We start from the raw sequence: 24,842 nt of genomic DNA, 5'->3' as shown, positions 1-24,842 counted from the left end.
GATGCCAGCGCCACGGACTCAAACAACGTACCGAAGTGGTGTAAAGCGGAACCACTTTAGTTACAGCACCCCACGACAGGCGCGCTACGGTCGCTGAATTGCGCAGCTGAAGACAGTCCCGACCAAAAACACAGTATCCAGTACCCAGTCAGAGAGTGATCATCTCGCCTCCCCTTGGGGCGGCCGCCGAGGCGCCTCCGCCCAGGAGGCTGCCCTCTCGGCGGTCACGATCTCGCCTCAACAGCTGAAGACAGATTCCGCAACCAACAGTCCCGAGTCAAGAGTACCCAGTCAGACAGTCATCATCTCGCCCCCCTTGGGGCGGTCGCCGAGGGGCCTCCGCCCAGGAGGCTGCCCTCTCGACAGTCACAATCTCGCCTTTCGAGAGTCATCATCTCGCCCCCCCTTGGGGCGGTCGCCGAGGCGCCTCCGCCCAGGAGGCTGCCCTCTTGGCGGCCACGATCTCGCCTAGTTCTCGACACTTCACATTTCCGCACTCGACAGTCATCATCTTGGGAGTCATCAACCTGCTCTCCCTCTTGGAGCGGCGCCGAGGCAGCTGCCGACCAGGGAACTGCCCTAGCAGAAGTTACCGTCTCGCCTCCGCCGAGAAACTTCCTGCTCTCCCCCTTTGGAGCGGCACCGAGGCTCTTCCGACCAGGGAGCTGCCCTAGCAAAAGTTACCGTCTCGCCTCCGCCGAGAAACTTCCTGCTCTCCCCCTTGGAGCGGTGCCGAGGATTTTCCTACCCAGAAGCTGCCCACTCAGAATTCGCTGCCTGCCGACTCCGCCCTTCGGAGCCTTGGCCCAGGTTGAACAACTTCCGCCCTTCGGATCCAACCCAAGTTGCCGCTTGTGTTGTCGGTGATAAGTGCGAACGTGGAGATCCGTGATTCCAGAATCATCGTAAAGGGAAGTGTCTGCACAATTTTTGCATAATTATCTCGTAACGTGACCCAACTTTTAAGACAGTGAATGAAGATAATTTAGGATTAAGAAAAAGGACAATTAATTTTAAGAATTACAATTTAAAACTATCATTAAGCTAGATTAAGACTAACCCTTCTTTATACATTTTTTTTAAATAAATTTTAATCGTGTTCGAACTTAAGTAACTTCTTTTTTTTGTACTCGTTCCTCCTTATCTTTTACCTGAATAATATTAATTTTTAACTTCCCTTAAGTAGAGTTATAACAATTTGTTGCTAATTTTAAACCATATTGGTGCTGCCACTTAAAACTTTTTTTTGTTATAAATGGATAATTTATAATATGGCAGCACTGACAAAAAATGTGACCATAGAATATTGCAAAAGGAAGAAAATCTGTTGACTTGACATCAGTTGACATCGCACAACATAGAAAAGGTTGACATGAGGGAAAATGGTATATTCGGTGATATATTAAGATATTTAACAGAATTACTAATGTACTGACTTTCAGTTAGTGTTTGAAACTTTAACCAAATATGGGTAATGCCGGAATTAACCCTCCTCGAGAGAGGATGAAGTCTGCGTCGCTAGATATTGCACCGCCTTCACCATTAAAGGAGGGAGAGGCTTTTGTTTTTGATAAAAAGATTGTTCCAAAAGTCAGAAGGACTTCTCTTAGGGAAGATGATAAATCAACAGACGATGACGACCCTTATTTCGGTAAGACACTATCAAAGGATGATATGGAGTTCACAAACACCAGGCAGAGACCTAGATCCAACACTGTTTCTGAGGGAACTAAAATTCCTGATAATAGGAAAGTTCTTCCAACCGTTTTCAAATGGGAAGGAGGTGGAAAACAGGTAAATTGATGCGTTAACTTATTCGCGACATCCAATCAAAATATGTATTCATATGTAGTTGGGAAACTAATCTACATGTAAATACTTCACACAGCCTTGTATTCCATGAAAGTAACTATTCTGAAACTCTTCCATGTAAAATCGTCACTGTAGTTAAAGATTCATGTAAAATTCTAGCTAGTCATAAAAGCATGGGTATTTATTTCATGTTCTTGAATTCTTTTGTAATTAGCTGAAAATTGCTTCTCTCAACTTGTAAAATGGTCACTATTTCATTGTGTAGACATCAAAGAAGGATATACATATAAATACTCATTACCTAGTCCTGTTATAATGACCACATCATTATATTTAGATTTGGTGACAATGTGATTTCAAGGCCGTTCAGGGCAATCTTCGTTAAATGATTACTAACTAACCTGTGCTAATGTGTTTCCCCTCAGGTTTACATAAGTGGCACGTTTACTGGCTGGAAGACTCTGCCCATGGTAAAGTCACACGGAGACTTTGTTACTATAATAGATCTTCCCGAAGGCGAGCACCAGTACAAATTCTGTGTTGACGGAGAGTGGAAACACGATCCTGCGCTAGTATGTCATATTTTAATTTATCTTTTTACGTACAATTTTTTTTTATATCTAAAATTATACTTCAAGAAACTACTATTTACATCAGGGAGGGTGCAAAATTATGCATTAAAGTTCAATTTAGTTAAAATTAATACATCCGCCCAATACTTCTCGTGTAGAGTTCACGCCATACTGTTGTATCAGGAAAATTTTAAATTGTTTCCTACTATGTATGTATCTATATAATTTTATTTTTTCTTGTACAATATTTTAAACACATTTATATCAGGCATACCGGCTTGGAATAAACTCCCTCCAGAACTAAGCTCCATAACAAGTCCAACAGAATTCAGGTCTAAGTCTAAACTAAAAACTTATCTTTTTAAGCTGTCATACCCTTAAATTAAATGTTCATTCCTGAGAGAAAGTCCAATTATATCCAATTTTCCAATTATGTCCTAAAACCTGCATCTAAATTTTGCTAATAAACAATTAGTTAATGTTAATTAAGTGTTAATCTTAAGTGACCTACCAGGTGAGTATGGTACTGTACGGGTCAATCCGCACCAAATCATCCAGAAAATTTTGGATTTGTCACCCACCATCTCAGATTTTGATGAAACTTTAAATTTTTAATCCTTCCATATAGATAAGAAAATATACCAAATTTTACCTTCCTACCTCAACTCGTTTTTTTTTTATGGGCAGTTGAAGTTTGGGCAAAATAAGCGTTTTTACATATTCCGAGCACTCCGGAAGAGCTTGTACCTTCAATGAAAAAAAATTGTATCTTTGTCATTTATAGTGCAAATGCAATGAAAATTTTCAATATTATCAAGAAAACTATGCTGATTGCAGAAAAAAATAAATAAACCCTTTACATTTATCTACTTGACTTTAAAAAATTACCAAAAGTAATTTTTTAAGTAATTTTTGGGACGGAAAAGGTACTTTACAAAAAAGCAATATCTCGGGAAGGTACAGTGTTAATGAAGTAATTTTTTTTTTTATTCATATCTACAAATAGCATAGAATCACATACAAAAATAAAATTCATGGCATTTTACTTGCTTCAATAAATAAAATCCATTTTAAACTTTTTTCAAACTTTTTGTAATTTTTTTTTTATTCTTATCTACAATAAACATAGTACAACCTAAAAAAATAAAACTCCTGGTATTTTGTGTGCTTCACAGTGTAGAAACGTTTTTAAAATGAGAAATCTTAATCATACAGAATTGTTCCAAGTTTTTTATAATCTAGATACTGTATTTGCAAATAAAAAAAGTCAAACTTATTCGGTCCTTTACAACATGCTGGTAAGCTTGCAATGTAAGCTTAAGGCACCAACAAAATAATGTACCTTGTTCCTTACCCTGAATGCATACACCATAGCAATATTTTATAACAAGATCAACTTTTTAACTCTTTTCAATACAAAGTTAACTCTTTAAAAAACAAATACAATAAAAATAAAACAGGCAATGTAGGATTAGGTTAAATGAAAGTACATTACAATAATATTGTTTACAAATAAATGTTCAAGTTCATTTTTTACTTTTATTCTTGATCTGACCCATAAGATGGTTGAACTTTTGATCAGCATGATGAACGTCTTTTTCAAGAAAGTAGTAAGCTCTTCCTGAACCTTTTGTTGTGGGAGGGTCAACGATATTAAAAATATTTTGTAGTGGAACAAAACAAATATCTTCTTTTTGATGTGGCCAGTAAAAGGATGGAGCTGGGCCAAAAGGATGCATAAACTTGATTGATACATCACACTAGTCCAAAAAACCAATGGTTGTCATATACGCAAGCTACATAAGAGTTTGTACAAATTTGTACTTCATACTTAGTTGCTCAGAGCGATTTCGTTTCCCACTGAAGTTAAAAATCAAAGCATAATCTGAATCTGAACTTATCCTTTTTGTGCCAACTTCATTTTCAGACAGAGGAACAAAGCAGTGGAAACCTCGAGTGCCTGGTATTGTTTTAGCTTGTGAAAAACGCTGCTGTAATTGTTGCCTGCAAGTGAATAAGCTTTCTTTTCTCAGCAAGTAAAAATATATATTTTCTACTCTCGACTGACAAAACTTAAAAGTTTTGTCTACAGTTGTGATAGTGTTGCCAGGGCCAAGTTGCAAACTTTCTCTAGTTAGAAGACGTTTTACTGTTCCACCTATTCCATCACAGGGAGATTTCCCATGACTCGTAGCAAAAAACGACCAACATGCTTTCAAGTTGAAGTCTTTTTCAAATACACAAATCCACACTCGTTAATTTCTCTGACTTAGTATAACTTTTTTTGTGACATTCAGTACCATTATGTTGTCCCACACTACATTTAACTAAACTTGTTTCGATTAGAGACATTTTAACAACGTACACCATAACATGAAACAACTACTGTATTTATATAGATGATCACTGCTTTGAAGCTGACTCAGAACTAAGCATGTCAGAGGAAACAAAGCATGTAGTATCCTGCAAACTTAGTGATGAGGCAGATAGTAATTTTCATGTTCTGTCTTGTTCTTGTTGCAGATACATCATTTCCATGTAGTGACTTGTCTCTAGGACTGTTTCTTTGATATTAGTCCATTCATTCAACCTATATTACTAGCTATATACCTAAACTATAACTTGCCCAATTACAAACTAAAAATAGATATAAAAAAAATCACAAAAAGTTTGAAAAAAGTTTAAAATGGATTTTATTTATTTTTGTATCTAGAAAAAAAAAAACCTAGAACAATTCTGTATGATAAAGATTTCTTATTTTAAAAACGTTTCTACACTGTGAAGCACACAAAATACCAGGAGTTTTATTTTTTTAGGTTGTACTATGTTTATTGTAGATAAGAATAAAAAAAAATTACAAAAAGTTTGAAAAAAGTTTAAAATGGATTTTATTTATTGAAGCAAATAAAATGCCATGAATTTTATTTTTGTATGTGATTCTATGCTATTTGTAGATATGAATAAAATAAAAAATTACTTCATTAACACTGTACCTTCCCGAGATATTGCTTTTTTGTAAAGTACCTTTTCCGTCCCAAAAATTACTTAAAAAATTATTTTTGGTAATTTTTTAAAGTCAAGTAGATAAATGTAAAGGGTTTATTTATTTTTTTCTGCAATCAGCATAGTTTTCTTGATAATATTGAAAATTTTCATTGCATTTGCACTATAAATGACAAAGATACAATTTTTTTTCATTGAAGGTACAAGCTCTTCCGGAGTGCTCGGAATATTTAAAAACGCTTATTTTGCCCAAACTTCAACTGCCCATAAAAAAAAAACGAGTTGAGGTAGGAAGGTAAAATTTGGTATATTTTCTTATCTATATGGAAGGATTAAAAATTTAAAGTTTCATCAAAATCTGAGATGGTGGGTGACATGGCCTGGATGATTTGGTGCGGATTGACCCGTGTATTATCTCCATATATAGTTAGCAATAACATAGATCATTGTAGAAGTGTATTATATATTTGTACAGTGCCCTTGAGATGATTTTGCACAAAAACGGTGCTAAACAAATCATCCAAATATTATTATTATTATACATAATTATCTACTGCACCGTTTATGAGTATATTGTATAAACTTTGTTTATTTTTTGTGTTAAACGTGCATTAAATACATAAATTCCAATTCCGGCAAATATCACATTATATGAACAAGATTTAATATGACACAACTAATGACAAATAAGAATCAAGTGGGAAATTTAGCACTAACAAAGCCTTTCCTACAAAGATAAAGTTGGTTGTTTATAGGTGGAAAAAATATAATAAGCAGTAATTGTTGATTGAAGTACTAGTACATATTGAATTATTTGGCGGGTTGGAAATAAGCCGACGTGGCTCAGTGGTCCAGAGCGTCTGACCGGACATCAGAAAGCGCGGGTTCAATTCCCGTCGGCGGCATTTATTTTTACTCGGGAGATATTTTCAATTTGTATTGATATTACAGGCGACTAATTATTGCTTATAATAATTTATCAAACAACATGTCGTGTTGAAATCATTAGACCGCGTTGCACCCAAATTGATGGACTCACTCTCAACCAAACAAGTTTCATTTTTATATCCTGTCATTCTTTGTTGCTTACTGTTTTGTTCCTAGCATTGATATAAAGCACACGCATTGTTACAAAATATCTGACACAAGTGACACCACATTTAAAGTTTCAACGACATGAGTCGGAACAAGTTCGCCCGGCTGGTCATAGGAGACTATCATCGCCGAAGAGATTACCGCCGTGCAGATGTATGGCGGTAGTCGCTAAGATACTTGCGTTGTTGAGTATTGAATACTTGCATATCCCGTGGAAAAATGGCCTGACACATACTATTTAAATTAGAATGTTAGTGGCCAATTCAGAATCATATTGAATTATTTTTATTGCAGTATGCATGTATCGGAGCAACCTTCTCATTAGTTATAATAATTTCAACCACCAACCGAATAAAACATCATTTCCATTGTTTTACTATATATTTACAACAAACTAACAACAGAAGTTATATAATTGTAGTGTAAACAATCGTTGGAATAATTCCACTGATTGTTTAATTTATTATAATGCCTATTTACACTGAACTTACGCGTTTGTGTGTTGATAGATGTTCTATTGACATTGATCATTTGCGTATTTTGATTAAGTAGAGACAAAATGATTGTGAATACCTTTCTAGATGACGGGAATGTAGGCCAAAACTTCACCCAAGATCCTTAATTATTTTTCGCTTTATTTTTAACACTTGGACTGTTGAATCTGCATCGCAGTACCATATCATCAAAAATATTTTAAGACTTTTAAAATTACCCCTTGTTTTTCAGAAATTGATTGATAATGGGATGGGTTCCAAGAATAACCTCGTGTTGGTGAAAAACACAGACTTTGAGGTCTTCCAGGCTTTAGCTACGGACAGCGAGAGTGTCCACGCCCTCCAGATGAGAGAATATTCACAGGTAATCAAACAGACCCTTTGATGTTTACAAGACCACATTGTCCATTTCAGTTATTTTATTTCATGTGGTGCAATAATACAAAACTTTCCAAAGCCAAAATAAACTCATTTTAATTTAACTATACATTATACAGGGTGTCCGGGGTCAGTGCAGTAACTTTAGGAGGTGATTCTACATGATGGTAGGAGCAAAAAAGATAAATAACTTTTTCCGAAATTCCACTTTTTTTTCCATACAAAAAGACATACCTACTAAAAATCCTTAGTGGAGGTTCACACTTACCCGATTTTTGCCGTGTGCTTGTCGAGCGCGAGACTGGTGACATACACTGCTGTCCGGTACACCCCCAACGTGAAAAAGTATTTTTCACCAGTTCCCTTGGACAGTAAGGTGGGGTTTAACACAATGGTTTTCACAGAAAGTGTGTTGGTGTCTTCCAACTGTAGGTATTCGTTGTTCCGTCGTTGAGAGGTATGTTGTCATAAATGTGGATTAAAAATCCTTATCTTTTTCACGGCATGAAACGATCATTGAAGTAATCAGTTTTCAGAAGAATTAATGAATGATTATTATTTTTCGGAATAACTTATTGAGTAAAACCTCAAATTATAATATTTAAATATTGAAGACAATATTAGTGATTCTTAAACGCAAATCTGAAACAGAAAAATCAGAAAAGGAAACGGTCACATCTGTCCCAGATGTGACCGTTTCCTTTTCTGATTTTTCTGTTTCAGATTTGCGTTTAAGAATCACTAATATTGTCTTCAATATTTAAATTAATGAATGAATATCTTGTTACGTAACGGGTGGCCTTCAGGCCCTCTAACCCATTATCGAATAATGTAACCCACATGTATAGTAAGTACATGTGAGGTATTTGTTTATAATATTTCTGTAAAGTAAACAAATCACAGCTGTTTTGTTACCAGCTGTAAAGCGCGGGAATGGGGGGTAGCGGGTGTTAATTCTAGGATCGGCCGGTCGATTTCAAATGATCCAAAAGCAATAATAATGCAGTACGCACACGCCGGCGCAATTTTTCGTTTGTAGCTGAAAAGTACATCTAAAAGAATCACCTCCTGAAATTACTGCACTTTCACCCCGGACACCCTGTATTGTAAGCGTACTGGTAAAATCCATTAAGTCCCTCAAATACAATCCTGAAATAATAGCATTTCAATTAGCAATTTGGGAGGCGGTTTTGGGTACTGCCACCCCGGGAACCATTTATTGGATAACCAACACCCCAAGTGGTTCGCCACATTTGGTAATTTATCAGGGGTGCCCGGGTTTATCGGGTGAGGTTTTTTCAGAATGCGCTTGTCCTCCAGCTGCTTGGCGCGCCAGATCGGGAGAGACTGGTTTGGGGAAACCCTTTGACCTCTCCAACTGGTCTCTTGACCCATCGCCACTCCTGGACACACTGAGGCTGATGGTAGTGGGGATGGGAAGGAGATGGGGAAGTGTCTGACTATTCAGATCTGGTCACCAAACACGGTCAAAGCCATTTCTATTCTGAATGGTGGTCTTGTAACTCCCTAATGTTCTTATCAGATTATAAATTATCTATCAAAAATGCGTTTTCCTATTTTATCTATTCCTGAATTAGTTAGAATTAGAAAATACACAACAATAAAAAATTGGTGCCTAGCTTTGGTGAAGTCACCGCAGAGATAAAGCGTGATACGTTCCAGAACATCACGATTGTAAATTTGCCCACTGAGCAGCTTATGTGCTGCTGACACTAATTGCGACATGCAATTTTTCTCCTAAGATCTACTTAGACGATCTATACCCGGCATTCCAGCGAGAAAATCTGAGTGTTGTCGCAGAGGATAGTACCCATGCTGAACACATTTATCTGTAATTGCAGGAAATACCTACCAGTAAACCCTGGGACAAGGTGTCTGGCCCTCCGATCTTACCTCCACATCTACTGCAAGTTATCTTGAACAAAGATACTCCGCTCTCAGTAAGTATAATACACATATAGCCTCGTCTCTCTCTGGTTATTTGCATTCTTGATGAACCTTATCATATATACTTAATTACCTTGCAAAACCTGCTAAATGTGTACCTACATAGGTTGCCATACTTCAATCTTAAGCCCAATAGGTCAATGTGATATTTGTATTAGAATTGCATAATATAATAAAACCTAACATGGATACACAAATCTATGTTGTTTGATGCAGTTTACAGATTATCGAACTTACAAAGCTTGCATGCAAATAAATAAGTGAATACCTCACAAGAGTCCCAACTGCTCCCGTCTGGAGCCAGTGAGACTATGGCATCCCCAATTGGGGGATGTTGTGAGGCTGAAGGTAAGTGGGGAAGGGAAAGAGGAAGGTGGGGAAGTACCTGGCTATTCAGATCTAGTCACTAAACACGGCTAAAGCCATTTGGAGCAACGTTTCAATTCTGAATAGTGGTCTTACACCAGGGCGATACTGGTAGTATCTTCCACTCTGGAACGTGCCGCAAATATACTATATATTATTTTAATTAATTAATTGTGAAATAACACAAATTAATCAAATAAAATTTATTTGCGCACGCCGGGTTCGATCCCGCGACCTTCGGAATGGCAGTCCAATGCGTTACCACTGGACTATGCCGGCCGTCAATACATAAAGTAATAAGTGTTTACAATAAGTGTTTCTTTATCTTTTCTACAGTAGACACTTATCTCTTCTTCTGTTATAATTAATGGTGGCAAGGCTAATGACATAGACAGGTACTATGATGCTCGCTTTTTTGTGGTTGTGATATATTTTAACATAATATCAAAGAGCCTATGTTCGTTATTTTATGGGTTCATGTGTTGAGTTGTATTTCATACAACTTGAGCCAGTGTTCTATCTATCAATCCCATAAACCAGAGCTCAGCAACCTTTTATCACCCACCATCAGAGATGTGCTTTATTTCAAATAAATCCATTTCAAATGGAAATGCAAAATGCAAAATGGGTATTTTCCATTTTGCATTTTAAATGCTTTTCTAAAAACCATTTTGCATTTTAAATGCTTTTTTCAATGCATTTTCCATTTTAAATGCTTTTTTGCAACATTCTTCCTACTATCTCCACTCATCTTTTTTTCATAAGCCCCAAATATCAGTCGGTCCTCAACCTCGCTATGAGAGATAATTTACATTTGTCAAGTTGCTCCCTGGTAGGAGCCCTGGCAATGAATGATACCATTACAAAAAATACTGATTCAAATACTGAACATGGGGCCCCGGCCATTACGCTGTAATATTAAATGTTAGATAGCAGTTTCTATGTTTTTACGTTGGCAACATTAGACTTGCGCAATTTTTTTGTGGTTTGATTATCTGTAGTCGTGGTGTTTAAGGATTTACCATCATGTAATATGTTTGTTCTACATCGATGTCCATTATTAAATGAGAAAATTGTTTAAAAATTCTATAATTATTTTAATTGTTTGAGCTGAGAAACCATTTTGCATTTTCAATGCATTTTGAAAATAGGTATTTTGCATTTTGCATTTTAAAATGGAAAAGTTCTGACCCATTTCCATTTTGCATTTCAAATGGTTTTGGGTACCCATTTTGCACATCTCTGCCCACCATACACCAAAGGTATTCCCAGAATCCCACAAGACTCCAAAGCTGAACATTTTAATGTGGCTTATTTTAAATCAGCAACACATACTATATTATAATGCAGAATTAATGGTTTAAGATGAATTCAAAATTTTTACAGACCCGTTGTGGTGGTATTTCACAAAAGCTCCAAATAAATTATATATCATTATCTTAATAGATAATAAATTAGCAATATAAATGAATTGATGTGAATTTTTATTGTTCTAGTGCGAGCCAACATTGCTTCCAGAGCCCAACCACGTCATGTTAAATCACCTTTATGCCTTATCAATTAAAGACGGTGTGATGGTCCTATCAGCCACTCATAGATATAGAAAAAAATATGTGACAACTTTACTATACAAACCCATATGATTGGATTTCATAGCGGGTTCGTTGGGCGCTAACTGCGTGCAGGGCAGATGGAGTGTGTGCAGATTAGCTAAGTTACCAATCTTATAGTATTATTTAAAAGCTTATGTAAATTTTGGGCATCAAGTGGTCCTCTTTAGTAGAAAACGGATTAAGTTATTAGAAGAAGCTTCCTTTACCTTTCCAAATGTTCTTATATTGCTAAAATAATACTACGTACTGGTAATCGCCACAATATGTAATATGACAAGTCCACGATAACACTAACTCAATACACTATACACAAGGGCTTTCACAGTCGAATCTGAATTTTGCGGTGGTTCTTTTCCCTAAGCTGTGTTCGTTTACTCTTTCCACTCTATATTCTTATCGCTTGACCGTCTGCAAACTATGTTAGTAGTCGCTTTCTTTACACAGCGCTGCCGCATTTTTTTTTATGAGACAAGAAACATAATATTCTTCTAAGGTACACATATTTATAAATTAGGAAAATTATGTCTTGTTTTTAAATGGATCGATCAAACAGGCAATAATAATTAGTTTTTGGTAAGGTGGCAGCCTTCAATGTTTTACACTGACAACTATCAGTGGATTTTACATTTCTGGTAGTTGCAGACAGATGACAGCAGACAGATGCGCGGTAGTGGCGGTCCGTAACTTTTCAGTGAGTTGGAGTGGCAAGATTGAAAAATACCACATTAATGACGTTGTAGTAAAAAAAACATTACTTAATAATTTCAATTTTTTATATGAAATTTTTCAGTTTCGGGATGCTGTGCTTCTTTGAACTGAAAGAATGCTGAAAATCTTCATACAAAAAATCGAAACATCAATGATGTCATATATTTTATGTTGTTGCCACTCTAGCTCACTGAAAAGTCACCGACTGCCACCGATATGCGGAGGTAATAATGAACGGTAGCTGAGAACAGAGCACCAGGGGATAATCAAGTTCCTGTTCCTGACGGAATATCCACTGTCATGTGATATCCGATGTACAAACTTCACTGCCGAATCACTCATGCCTTATCACAGGGGGAAGGTGTACAGTACACATTATTTGTTGTAATCGGAGAAACTTTATTATTGCACCCGCAAGTTCAAACGCTTTTGAGCAATAATGTCATTAGGTGTGCATCGCTCTATAGAGGGTCACAGACAATCTTCTATTTTTATTAAATATTTTAATACTGTTATAACTTGCTCACGAAATACCGGTCGCATGCCAGAAATAAATATTATAGATAATTCAACTGTTTCAAATTATTTTGTGAACATTCTCTTACATGGAGATTGATAGATTTGATAGATTGCTTCAACAATGGGAACAGATATAATGTAGCTTACGGTGTTGTGTTTTTATATAAAACTGTTATGGTAAGATGCTATTATGTACGTGTCTTTATATTCGATATTGGATTCATTCATTAAATTGTTGTATTCTTCAGCTCGAAACTTTACAAGTATTTGCCCAAGTGAAATGTTTCAATTACTAGTGTAAATTGTATAGTACTTTTTCATAGAAGAACTAATTATTGTTCACGAATATCGAGTTATGTAATAATTGTGCAATTTAAGGACACAAAATGTTAAATACATTATTTTTAGTTGTGGTATGTATTTATATTAATTACAAATGGATCGGTATTGTTGGGCTTAGTTTATTTAAAATTATCTCCATTTGTACATAATCCTTATGGTCCCAATAAATTTAGTTTTGGAAACAATAGCCTGCAGCCAAAGTTTATTCTTATTTTTAAAATAAAAGAGAGTATGTTTTTTTGGGTAAATTGGTGATTGAACTGTTTGTTTAAAAGAGGGCAAAGCTAGCTGTAACTTAACTAGCTGGAATTTCACTGCTCGGTCACTTCTCAGTGCTAAATGACCTTTTGTTGGTGATATATGGACACATCCGTTTTTTTAACATGTGGTACATATTCATAAAATGTGCGGACCCTTGTTTTAAACAATTAATTTTATTTACAGAGTGTTTAGTGTCGATTTACAAATATTTATTCATTTTTTTTTAGTGACGGCAAAATCTTAAGTCTGCCTTTTAAAATAGATTTTAATTTGGTGAACTCAGTGTGAGGGTTTATGTGTCGATACGAGTACCTATATAAATACTAGGGGATCCATCATACTGCCATTGGTGTTAGGTCATCCCGCCTCCCGACTGGAGAGTATTTATCTCTAGAGCGGGTTTATACTTTGTGATATATTCTGATGGCAATTTGAAATGTGTTGCATTTCTCTTCTGGAAAATACAGTGATAAGACTTGAACTTGCGAACAACGACCGTCTTGTGTTTAGTTGTTTGTTTCCCATACGGTTATAATACATATTACTAAAACTTTCATTATTAAGCTAAAACACTTTTTGAATTGTGTAAAGGCAGATAATTTTGTTATAATAAATCGTTAACACCATGTTTAAACTAATGTTTCATTTGACCTGTTCATTACTGCATTGACCCCCGTGTGCGTGTGCCGAGACATCCACCTTGGATTTCCTAGTAGCTCACCGCACTTGCCTAGATTTTAAGGTAAAATGTTCCTAGCATAATAATTTTCTTTTATTCGCTTGGTAATCAAATAATTTATCTTAACCACTCGAACAATGGCTACCCAAATTTAGGTAGGTGATTTTTATGAATTATAAATTTAATAATTATTTTTTAGTATAATATAAAAAAATTTGGGATAAAAGGTGAAATCTAGGTGGATTCATTGTTTCCGTATTAATATTTGGAGTATGATATTAATTAAATCGAAAACCGGACACCTGAAAATCTCCATTGCTCGAGTGATTAATATTTTGTAGCTCGTTGTTTCGTCACTTGCACTGTTTATTTTATCTTTGATAAAGGGTGTCGCTAAATTACATGTCAAATATCATAATTGTTCATTTTCAAAGTCACCGTAAGTACTGTATTTATTTACAGGAGAGCCTGTATGACTTATTTTTATGGAACACTTATTTAGTTGGAAAATATAATTAATCTCAGGAATATTTTCGTATGTCTGTTCATTATATTATATATATTTTTATAAGATTAGAGAGAAGAAAAACATTTCTCTGAATATAAGTAGCTGTCCTGGGGAAACTGCATAGAATAGATATATAAACACTTTATCTAGTAGACCACAGATGGGAACTCTGTGTTTATTTTATCAGTAATTAATTGAATGAGAAGTAGGAAACTATCACTATTATTTATTTATTATCCATTTTCAAAAAGTAGGGGCCAACGCCATACACTCGAAGTTCGTCGAAGATTTGCGGTGAATCATTGCTGTAGGACCATCCCCATGCATATATATATGTTATTATAAAATGTAAATTATTGTGTATGTACATAAAAAGAAATACAATTTTAGTTCACCTATGCACTTTTTATTCATACAAAACTAACCAAATTTTGTACATTACATAAATTTGTCTATGTATTATTATTATTATTTCTAACACTGGCATTAATTCAAATACAAAATAAAAAAAAACACAAAACAAAAGAAAAATAAAAAAACACAAAACAAAATAATAAGAAAAATAAAAAAACACAACACAAAATAAAAAGAATTATTGATAAAATTTCGGTGAGTCTTCCCACGCAAAAACATATAGGTTTTTCTTCGTTAACAGGTAATACAGATTTGATCAAGCCAAAACTTGGCTAAAGGGATATCTCATTTATTTATACAAAACTAACCAAATTTTGTACATTACATAAATTTGTCTATGTATTATTATTATTATTTCTAACACTGGCATTAATTCAAATACAAAATAAAAAAACACAAAACAAAATAAAAGAAAAATAAAAAAAACACAAAACAAAATAAAAATAAAAATAAAAAAACACAAAACAAAATAAAAAAACACAAAACAAAATAAAAAGAAAAATAAAAAAACACAACACAAAATAAAAAGAATTATTAATAAAATTTCGGTGAGTCTTCCAACGCAAAAACATATAGGTTTTTCTTCGTTAACAGGTAATACAGATTTGATCAAGCCAAAACTTGGCTAAAGGGATATCTAATTAGACAATTGAAATTGGTACATCGACATTATGAACCCAATGTTATATGGGAAAACTCTACCTTTAGATACCATTTAGGAATATACATTGTACATATTAAATAAAGCAGAACAAAAGAAATGACAACTTGAACGTGTTTCGTGATCCAAAAGTCTGGCTTTTCTTTGCCTAACTCTTCACTTTGTTCGGATTTTTGAACAAACAGTTATTATCCGTATTTACAGTCAATTTGTTCGCTTTTCGGAACAGCTCATATGGTCGTACAGAAATCATTGTCTCCCTTACTGTCATAGTTTAGAAAGAAAAAATACTAAACTTTACATTCAAATATACAAGTTAAACACAGAATAATTAAAATGTACACCTCGATGAAAGCAATCCAACAGCAATTTAAGAAAAATTTATGAATTTTTATATGAAACTAAAAAATGTGAGGTGGCAGTAATGTTTGTAAAACATTTGTCTAATAATTTTTTTTTTTTTGTTATCAGTCATTTTAGTTCAGTGAAGAAAAAAACGTAAGGTTTGCCGTTTTTAAAACTTGTTTGCTTGATTTAAAAATTTTAATATTTAAAAAATTATATGACTATGTCTAATAGTAAAATTTTAAAGCCTTTTTCATAAACTAACTAACTAACTAACCATCACGCCGTTTCCCCGCAGGGGTAGGCAGAGAGGACGGACCGCCAAACAACTCGGTCTTGGCACACACTCCTTGCCTCATTCACATTCATACATCGTCTCATACATACTCTTCTATTGTTCTGACTCTTGACATGGCCCGACTGAAGTATCTGATTCACTTGGTCGTGCCATGTCTTCCTCGGGCGTCCCCGACTTCTGCTACCATTCACATTTGCATCGTATATTCTCCTTACACTCCTTTCTTCGCTCATTCGCTCTACATGCCCAAACCATCTAAGCGTCCCTTTCTTGATCTTACTCATTACGCTTACATCAGCCTTGCACTCTTTGCGGATATCCACATTCCTCACACGATCATACATGGTTTTACCACACATACGCCTCAGGGATCTCATTTCAACAGCATTCAATCTACTTTCATCCTTTCTTTGCCAGTTCCATGCCTCACTTCCATACATCAGGGTAGGTACAAGCACTCCATTGTGGACTGCTAACTTCGCTTCTTTGGACAATTTTTTGTTAGCGCCAACTGCGTTCAGTCCTCCATTAATGGAGTTACCTGCATTTACTCTTCTTTCAATATCTCTGTCAGCCTTCCCATCTCTCGTAAACATGCTTCCTAAATACACAAATTCATCCACCTGCTCCAAGTATTCCTCATTCACAGCTATATTGCACACTGTTTTCGTACTTTCTCTTTCAAACACCATTACTTTAGACTTACTTACATTCATCATTAACTCATTCTTCACGCATACTTCGTTCATCCTAGACACGAGAGACTGCAGATCATCCATACTATTAGCAATCAGCACCGCATCATCAGCATACAACAGGCAACATACTTTCAGATTACTCAAATTCGCGCCCAATCCCACATCTTTCAATTCTTGCATACAATTATCCATGTATAGATTGAATAACCACGGTGACATTACGCAGCCTTGTTTAACACCTTTTGTGATATCAAACCACCGTTTACCCTAACACATGCAACGCTTCCCTCATACAGAGACGCAATTGCCTGAGTCAGATTCGTATTCACTCCATACTTGGACAACACCTTCCATAGCTTTTTCCTGTCGACTCGGTCGTATGCTTTTTGTAGATCTACAAAGGCACAGAAAAGTTTCTGGTTTTTTGCCAGAAACTTCTCGGTGAGCATACGCAATGAGAAGATCTGGTCCATGCACCCCCTTCCACTCATAAAAGCACCTTGCACATCCCATATTTTATCCTTTGTTTCCTTTCTTACCCTTTCAATCAAAATTCTACCATACAGCTTGCCAACTGAACTTAGCAGGCTAATAGCCCTATGATTCCCACATTCCATACGTGACCCTTTACCTTTGTATAATGGCATGATCACTGCCCTTCTCCAATCTAAAGGCGTGTAACCTTCCTTTAAACATTGGTTAAAAAGATTGCACAACCATGTGAGAATTATACGGCTACCTCCTTTAAAATATTCAGCAGCAATATTGTCGAAACCGACAGCCTTACCATTCTTCATACACTTAATTGATCTTTCTATCTCATCCATGCTAATTTCGGTAACATTCAGTCCATCATCATTCATATCTGATTCGCCGCTAGAATCACTGTCACTCACTTCGCTTTCAAAGACTTCCTCGAAATACTTCATCCATCTCTCTTTTATTTTTTCCTCATTCGTCAACATTTTTCCATCTTTCGATTTTATTACTTTCATGCTTCCGGTTTCAGGGCTACACCGGGACCTTTTGACTTCCTTCCAAAACAACTTAATGTTTTCTTGGAAATGGTTTGTCATTTTCATTCCTTCTTCCTCTTCCAGGCGTTTCTTTCGTTCTTTCACTCCAACTCTTACTTTTTTCTTACATTCCTTATATACTTCTTTCGCTCGATCCTTCTCTTCGCTGGAAGCACTGCCAGCCGCAATCAGACATAACCATGCTTTCTTCTTCTCTGAGACCAGTGCTTTAATATCATCATCCCACCAAGCATCACCTTTCTTTCTACCTTGCGTACTTATTCCACACACCTCTCTAGCAGATTCATAAAGACTCACTTTTATGTGGTTCCATGTTTTGTCTATGCTTAGACCATCCATTTTTTTCTCATTCAATCTCATCTCTGCACAATTCACATACTTACTTCTCTCATTATCGTTTTGTAGTTTTTCTATTTTGATTATTGTTGGAGTTAGTACCGTTTTCACTTTAGAGCGCCAACCGCGAAAGAGGTTTACTCTTGACACCACCAGAAAGTGGTCAGTTTCAACCTCTGCCCCTCTGAAAACTCTCGTGTCCTCGGTATCAAAAACAGTTTTTAGTGTTCGGATACATTCAGAAATATCCCATTTATTTGGATTTTATTGAGTAGCGGAAATTCACACAAATTCTCAGACTTTTTGACAGCATCTTTAAGAAAAAATGGTCAAAAGTCCTGAAGGGCTGAGTTTTATATGCAGAGCTGCAATTCACCATCATTATGAAATTCCAATGGGATGGCGATGTACAATATCAAGCAAGTGTAAGAGAGACAGAGGGTATGCTAATTGTGTTGGAACCAAAAGGTATTAAGTCAGTGGTGACATTTTTTTCCATTCAAATATACATACATGAAGGCATTTTAGGGGCTATTCTTTATTCTATAAGGAAGTAGGAAGGTGTGCAACATACACAAACATGTCAGTGATAAAAATAACAAATTGATAATGAAAACTTGTTCATTCGTGAGAAGAAATTAATTTGCCCTACGTAACCCCTCAGACTAATTTGTTAGCTTTTAGGAACAACTCATATGGTCTCATAGAAATCCTTATGTCTCCCTTACTGTCATGGTAAGAAATATGATCTAAATGGTGTTAGAAAGAGAAAACATTACGCTTTATATTCAAATCTAGAAGTTAACCACAGAATAATTAAAGAGTAAACCTTTGTGAAACTAAAAGTTCCAAATGCAATTTGAAAAAAAATTATGAAACTTTGTGAATTTTTTATTAATTATTTTTATATGAAATGACAAAAAGTGAAGTGACAATAAAGTTTGTTATAAATTTGTCTAATAAAATGCGTGTGTTTTTATATATTTTTCATTATAAGTAATTTTAGTTACATAAAACGTAAGGATGAGCCATTTTTTATGTTCGCATTTAAAATTTTAATATTTCAAAAATAGTATGTATATTTTTAATAATAATATTTTAATATTTCATCACTTCAATAAAAGTTTTTAGTTTTCAGATACATTCAGAAATAATCTATTTATTTGACTTTTATTTCAAAGTGGAAATACTTCGACCTTCTGTCAGAATATGCCAGAGGCCTGAGGGGTTAAAGTACTGAATTTTCTTTACTAAAAAAAAATAAGATTTATCTTTGTTCACTCCATAAAGTAACAAACAGATTGGCAAGAGTACTTTCCGTGGGGCTCATCTAAATATTACATTAAATGATTCCTAAAATTTCATAATGAGTGATGTAAATCCAAGTAAACCTCATAATGCTCTCAAACTGTATAATACCTTTAAAATCTATCATAATCTAGCTTCATGTTTCTACATACAATTTTGAATATTTATGAGTGTGGTGTAATTAAAAAATTAAATTTACTGCCGTAACCATTTGAGTAAACAATATTACGACGGCTAAAAGAAACCAATCAAATACTAAAAACAGTATTTTTTAGAAGTTATTAAACCATAAATTGAGAATTCTTCAGGGCAGGTAAATGATTATTATCATATTATATTATTTAAAATCAAAATAGACAATTTGACCCGGCCCCTATTGCAGTGCATACGCCATACAGTTTACATGAAAAACGTATTTAATTACACAATAATAAACAGCCGAATATCTATAGAGCCCCAATTTTGTCACCGAAACTTTGTAAACAGGGAACGAAACAATCTTTATGGGCGAAATAAGTAATAATACTTTGCACACTAAACTAAACCAACGCTCAACCACTCAGAGTATGCATTAAATTGTGTGCAACAACTCGAACATAATAAGTATATCACCAGATCAATACACAACTATTATTATAACACAAAGACCACAGGAGAAAAACAAGGAATGTAATTATTAACACATTTCAGACGGGTATTTTTTGCGCTGGCGCTACGCTATCTCTGGGCGAAAATAAAGGTCCCGCGCGAATTTCTTTAATTTGATTTAAATCGCTATATCTTCGAAAGTAATTAAAATATTTTAATAAAAATCTACGAAGTAACTCAGCATACCCAAGCTATAAAAGTACTAAACGAAAATCGAATATTATTTGAAATGCAACTCAATTAACCTTGTAATTTATTAATTACAGTTATCGGTATTTGCCCATACCTGCTTTCTTTGAATACGCCAGACATCTTTCGTTCGCTTGCACAAAGAAGTTGAGAGGGGCGGAACAGAGATAAAAGATTCAAATCGGGTTTCAGTCATAAAAACTCTCATTCCAGGAATTGAATTATTACAATAACAAATAATATACTATCCTTTTGTTGAAATACCGAAAGGCACGAAGATAAATATAAAAAGAAGACTTTCATTAAAATTCGATAATTATGTAAGTAAGTTATGGTGAGTCCTGCCCAAATTCCACCATCAAACCAGTTTGCGCGACATGCACCAGATTTGGTAAGCCTGCTGATCACTCAACTGGAGATAGGGACAACTGCCCGGCCTACATCGCTGCACTCAAGAACGACCTTGCAACTATAGATTATGGAGTGTAACATACATGAGCATAAGTGCCTCACCATCGAGAATTATAATCCCGTGACGAACTGTCTACGAATAATGTATATGAACGCGAGAAGCATCCGTAATAAGTTTGATGAGATCGAAGAAAAAGTAAGAAGTTCGCGGTACATTGTACACGTGCTCGTCATTACGGAAACGTGGCTTAAGATTGGAGAGGAAAAGTTTTACTCCCTGAATGGTTACAAAAGTGTTTTTTCTTCTCGCCCCAACGAAGGAGGAGGCGGCGTAGCAATATATGTGATTGATACTATGAAGTGTGCAATTATTAAAAATTTCTCAAATGAAAATTCCTTTTTAGGTATAACGCTTAGTAGCAGTGATAGGAAACCAGTTAACATCTATGCTATCTATCGAAAACCCAACACAAATATGCAGGATTTTCTAATACATCTAGAAAAAATACTGAACGAAAGTAGACAAGATACATTAATATTCGGAGACTTTAACATTGACATATCCATATCCACACATTCTTCATTAAATTTTTGCAACATCTTACAATCTTACAATTTTTCAATACATAACAAAACATTTCCCACGAGAGTCACTGATACAAGCTGCACCTTAATAGATCACATCTTATCAAATAGGCAAAACATTCAGACTACTATATCGAATATTGATGATCCACTTAGTGACCATAATATACTTATTGTTGATTATAAGAACAACTTAAAAAAATGTTTTAATAATAGAACCAAATCCCGGATTACGAGACCTATCATCAACAGTATGTCAGTAAAATCCTATCTTCTTGATAACAATTTCACGATCAACTTAAGCAACTCAGAAGACCCTTTTAAAAGTTTCAATTATCACATTAAAAAGGCAATAGAATCAGGTACAACTACACCAAAAACAGGATTAAGAAGTCGGGTACAACTGAATACTCCGTGGTTTGATTCCAAATTAAATACATTAATCAAAGAACGAAACCAGATTCACAAGCAGTGGAAACAAGACCCTGGTAATCTTACTCTTGTAACACTTAAAAAGAGATTGAGAAATACCATTACTAATTATAGGCGAAATCTAAAACACAAATATTATGCGAACAGCTTTCAACAAAACCAAAATAACCCCACTAAAACCTGGAAAATCATAAACTCTATTCTATCAAACCGAACACATAAACCAACTAACGAAATAGAATCCCTCGTGGTAAATGACTGCGTAATTAAGGATCCGAGCCAAATAGCATCCGCATTTAATGAGTTTTTTCTCTCAATAGGAAAAAAGCTAGCAGCTACCATTCCGTCATTCCCGGATGACTGTAATACCGTTTTTGTGGAACCGAAGGCTTGCCAATCCTTGTACATGGCTAGGACAAACAAAGATGAGGTACTGAGGATCATCTCTAAAACTAAGCTGAAAGCAGCACCGGGACTCGATGGAGTAACACCATCAGTTCTTAAGACTTGTAAAGAAGAATTAGCGGGTCACCTTACAGAACTTTTTAATTGGTCACTGTCCTCGGGAAAGTTTCCAAATGAATTAAAGTTAGCGAAGATAATACCTATACACAAAGGAGACTGTAAAACATGTATCTCTAACTACCGTCCTATATCACTTCTATCGGTTTTTTCAAAAGTATTTGAGACCATAATCAAAGATAGACTCCTAAAATACATATCTGCGAATAATATCCTTACACCACAACAATATGGCTTTCGGAAAAATTCTAGTACTCAATGTGCCGCCTTTGATTTTATCTCCAACCTTCAACAGTATATAGACCAGGGTGAATATGTGGCAGCCATATTTATAGATCTCAAAAAAGCCTTTGATACGGTCGATCATGAAATACTCTTAAAGAAATTGGAATATTTGGGAATTGTTGGGAAGCCCCTAAATCTCCTCCGAAGCTACTTAGATGATAGATTTTGTCTTGTTGAAGTCAAAGGTGTCTCGAGTGGCTTAGGTAAAATCACATGTGGAGTGCCACAGGGATCAATTCTTGGGCCTCTGCTTTTCTTGCTATATGTCAATGACATAACTAAATGTGGTATCTCTGGAAACCTCCAACTTTATGCGGATGACACTGTAATCTATTATCACAGTACAAGCCTGAGTGACCTGGAGTCTCAAATGAATGTAGATGTCTCAATTCTAGCTAATTGGCTGCGTATTAATAAATTGAGCCTCAATATAAAAAAAACGCACTACCTAACTTTCGGTAATAAGGATTATGTGCCAATGAATATCACACTTGGAACTGAGAAGCTCCAAAATATAGAAGTCACGAAATATTTAGGGCTATTAATAGACTCTAAACTTTCGTGGAATTCCCATGTTGAGCATGTGAAATCTAAAATATCCCCAATAACCGGCGTACTGTACCGACTCCAAGGTCTTCTCTCTACATCTCTACTAAGGGCCACATACTATGCGATGATTCACTCCCATCTGAGTTATTTAGTTAGTATCTGGGGCACTATTACTAAAAAACAAATATCAGAAATACAAGTGATTCAAAATCGAGCAATAAGGAATATCTACCGTCTACCGTGGGATATACATATCAAAGATATATATTTAAAGACAAACATACTTCCTTTTACGGTTCTACCTAAATACAATATCACTTGTACAATATTACAAATCATACATAGATCCTCACACACTAACATCAAACCAGCATTTAATTCAGACATACACCAGCACAAAACACGGTCCCAAAATCTAATACACCTAGCATCGTCTACCCACACAACAAAATTTGGTATTAACTCATTACAATATATTGCATATAGACAATACAATGCATTACCTAATGAAATAAAGCAATCAGTAACTAACAAAAAAATATTAGTTAAAACGCTTAAAGATTATTTCCTGAAAATGTTTTTAAACCAGTGAATTTTCGCTCGCTTTCATATGTTGGTTTACTATTTTTCATGTGTATAGATGTCTCTCAGTATTTCTAAAATCTCTATTCTTAACAATGTATTTTTCCTTTTTTATTTATTTTTCTTTTCCTTTTCAATATGTTGTATTTTTTTAAAAGTGTAATATCCTTGTAAAATGTATTTTATGTGTCTGTACTTCCCGTAATGAGTTTTATCTCAACTCATTGGGAATAATGTGTTACTTACCATGTTTTTTGTAATACATTATAAATAAATAAAATAAAAAAAAATAAAAATGTACATATAGTTGGGACCTTTACAAAGAGATTGGTATATAATATTCATATAAAAAAATTAATAATTCCGTCTTTTCGATCATTGAAATGAGGCCGGCGCAAAAGGTGGAATTCCCCTTCTCGGCTTTAAGCATCAATCGAGCAAACGGCTAGAACCACCTTTCCCGGCCGAAGTGTGTTAAAATCCCAAATTGAAGTGACAATGTCATCTAATGTCATTATGTACTGTGTATCTTTCACAGTGTAAAATTTTTAGCAACAACCATCGCTGCCAAAAACTAGTAACTAGATAGGCAAGTAAGATAGTTACTAGTAGGCAAGAATCATGAGCGTCAACAATAAAACAAGGAAAAACATTAACAATGAATAGTGACAAAAAAGTGACAATATACAAAACTTTTAAACAATAAAATTCTGATCTATGCAAGTTTTTCTGGAAATGACATTCCTTATTTTACCCTGTGGTTTTCATTACATGTAATTTAATAGAATATGTTTTATAATTAACATGACATATTATTTTATAAGTTAATTTATTATGTTACTGTAAAAAGAAACCATTGGTACACTGGAGTCTATTTGTGATTTAGACTTATTCTACACACATCATATTGACGACTGTAAACTTGAAGACACAAAAAACGACGAAACGTACATTTCGGGCAAACTTAAGTTTAATAGTTCATTTTTTTTATTTGGTGATAATGCATTACAAAATAATAACAATAATATTTATAATATATTATTCCCAGTGAGTTTAAAAAAAAACTCATTTCGGGAAGGACAACATTAATAAAATAAAAGAAACTTAATTTAAAAGGGAGTTCAATGAAGTGTCCAATTTTAAAACAGACTAGACAGTTAAATGGAAAATGTTTCATAAATACATTAAAAGAACATTGATTATAAAGCAATCAAAACAAAAGCA

At 34.9% G+C, this 24,842-nt stretch overlaps 1 protein-coding gene across 1 annotated transcript; it reads left to right on the top strand.

The window, feature by feature from the left end:
* The first annotated feature begins 1,328 nt into the window (after nucleotides 1-1,328).
* Nucleotides 1,329-14,631, top strand: alc (5'-AMP-activated protein kinase subunit beta-1). The gene is made up of 5 exons (XM_089635595.1): nucleotides 1,329-1,794; nucleotides 2,238-2,384; nucleotides 7,209-7,340; nucleotides 9,217-9,315; nucleotides 11,185-14,631. Exons 1-5 carry the CDS (start codon nucleotides 1,468-1,470, stop codon nucleotides 11,329-11,331), a joined length of 852 nt encoding a protein of 283 aa, XP_089491721.1. The 5' UTR covers nucleotides 1,329-1,467; the 3' UTR covers nucleotides 11,332-14,631.
* The last annotated feature ends 10,211 nt before the right edge of the window (nucleotides 14,632-24,842 follow it).

This window comes from Hesperophylax consimilis, chromosome 9, assembly GCF_061612785.1.
Source record: "Hesperophylax consimilis isolate HC1 chromosome 9, BYU_Hcon_1.0, whole genome shotgun sequence".
Classification (NCBI taxonomy): domain Eukaryota; kingdom Metazoa; phylum Arthropoda; class Insecta; order Trichoptera; family Limnephilidae; genus Hesperophylax; species Hesperophylax consimilis.
This window is presented reverse-complemented; position numbering and strand designations above follow the sequence as displayed.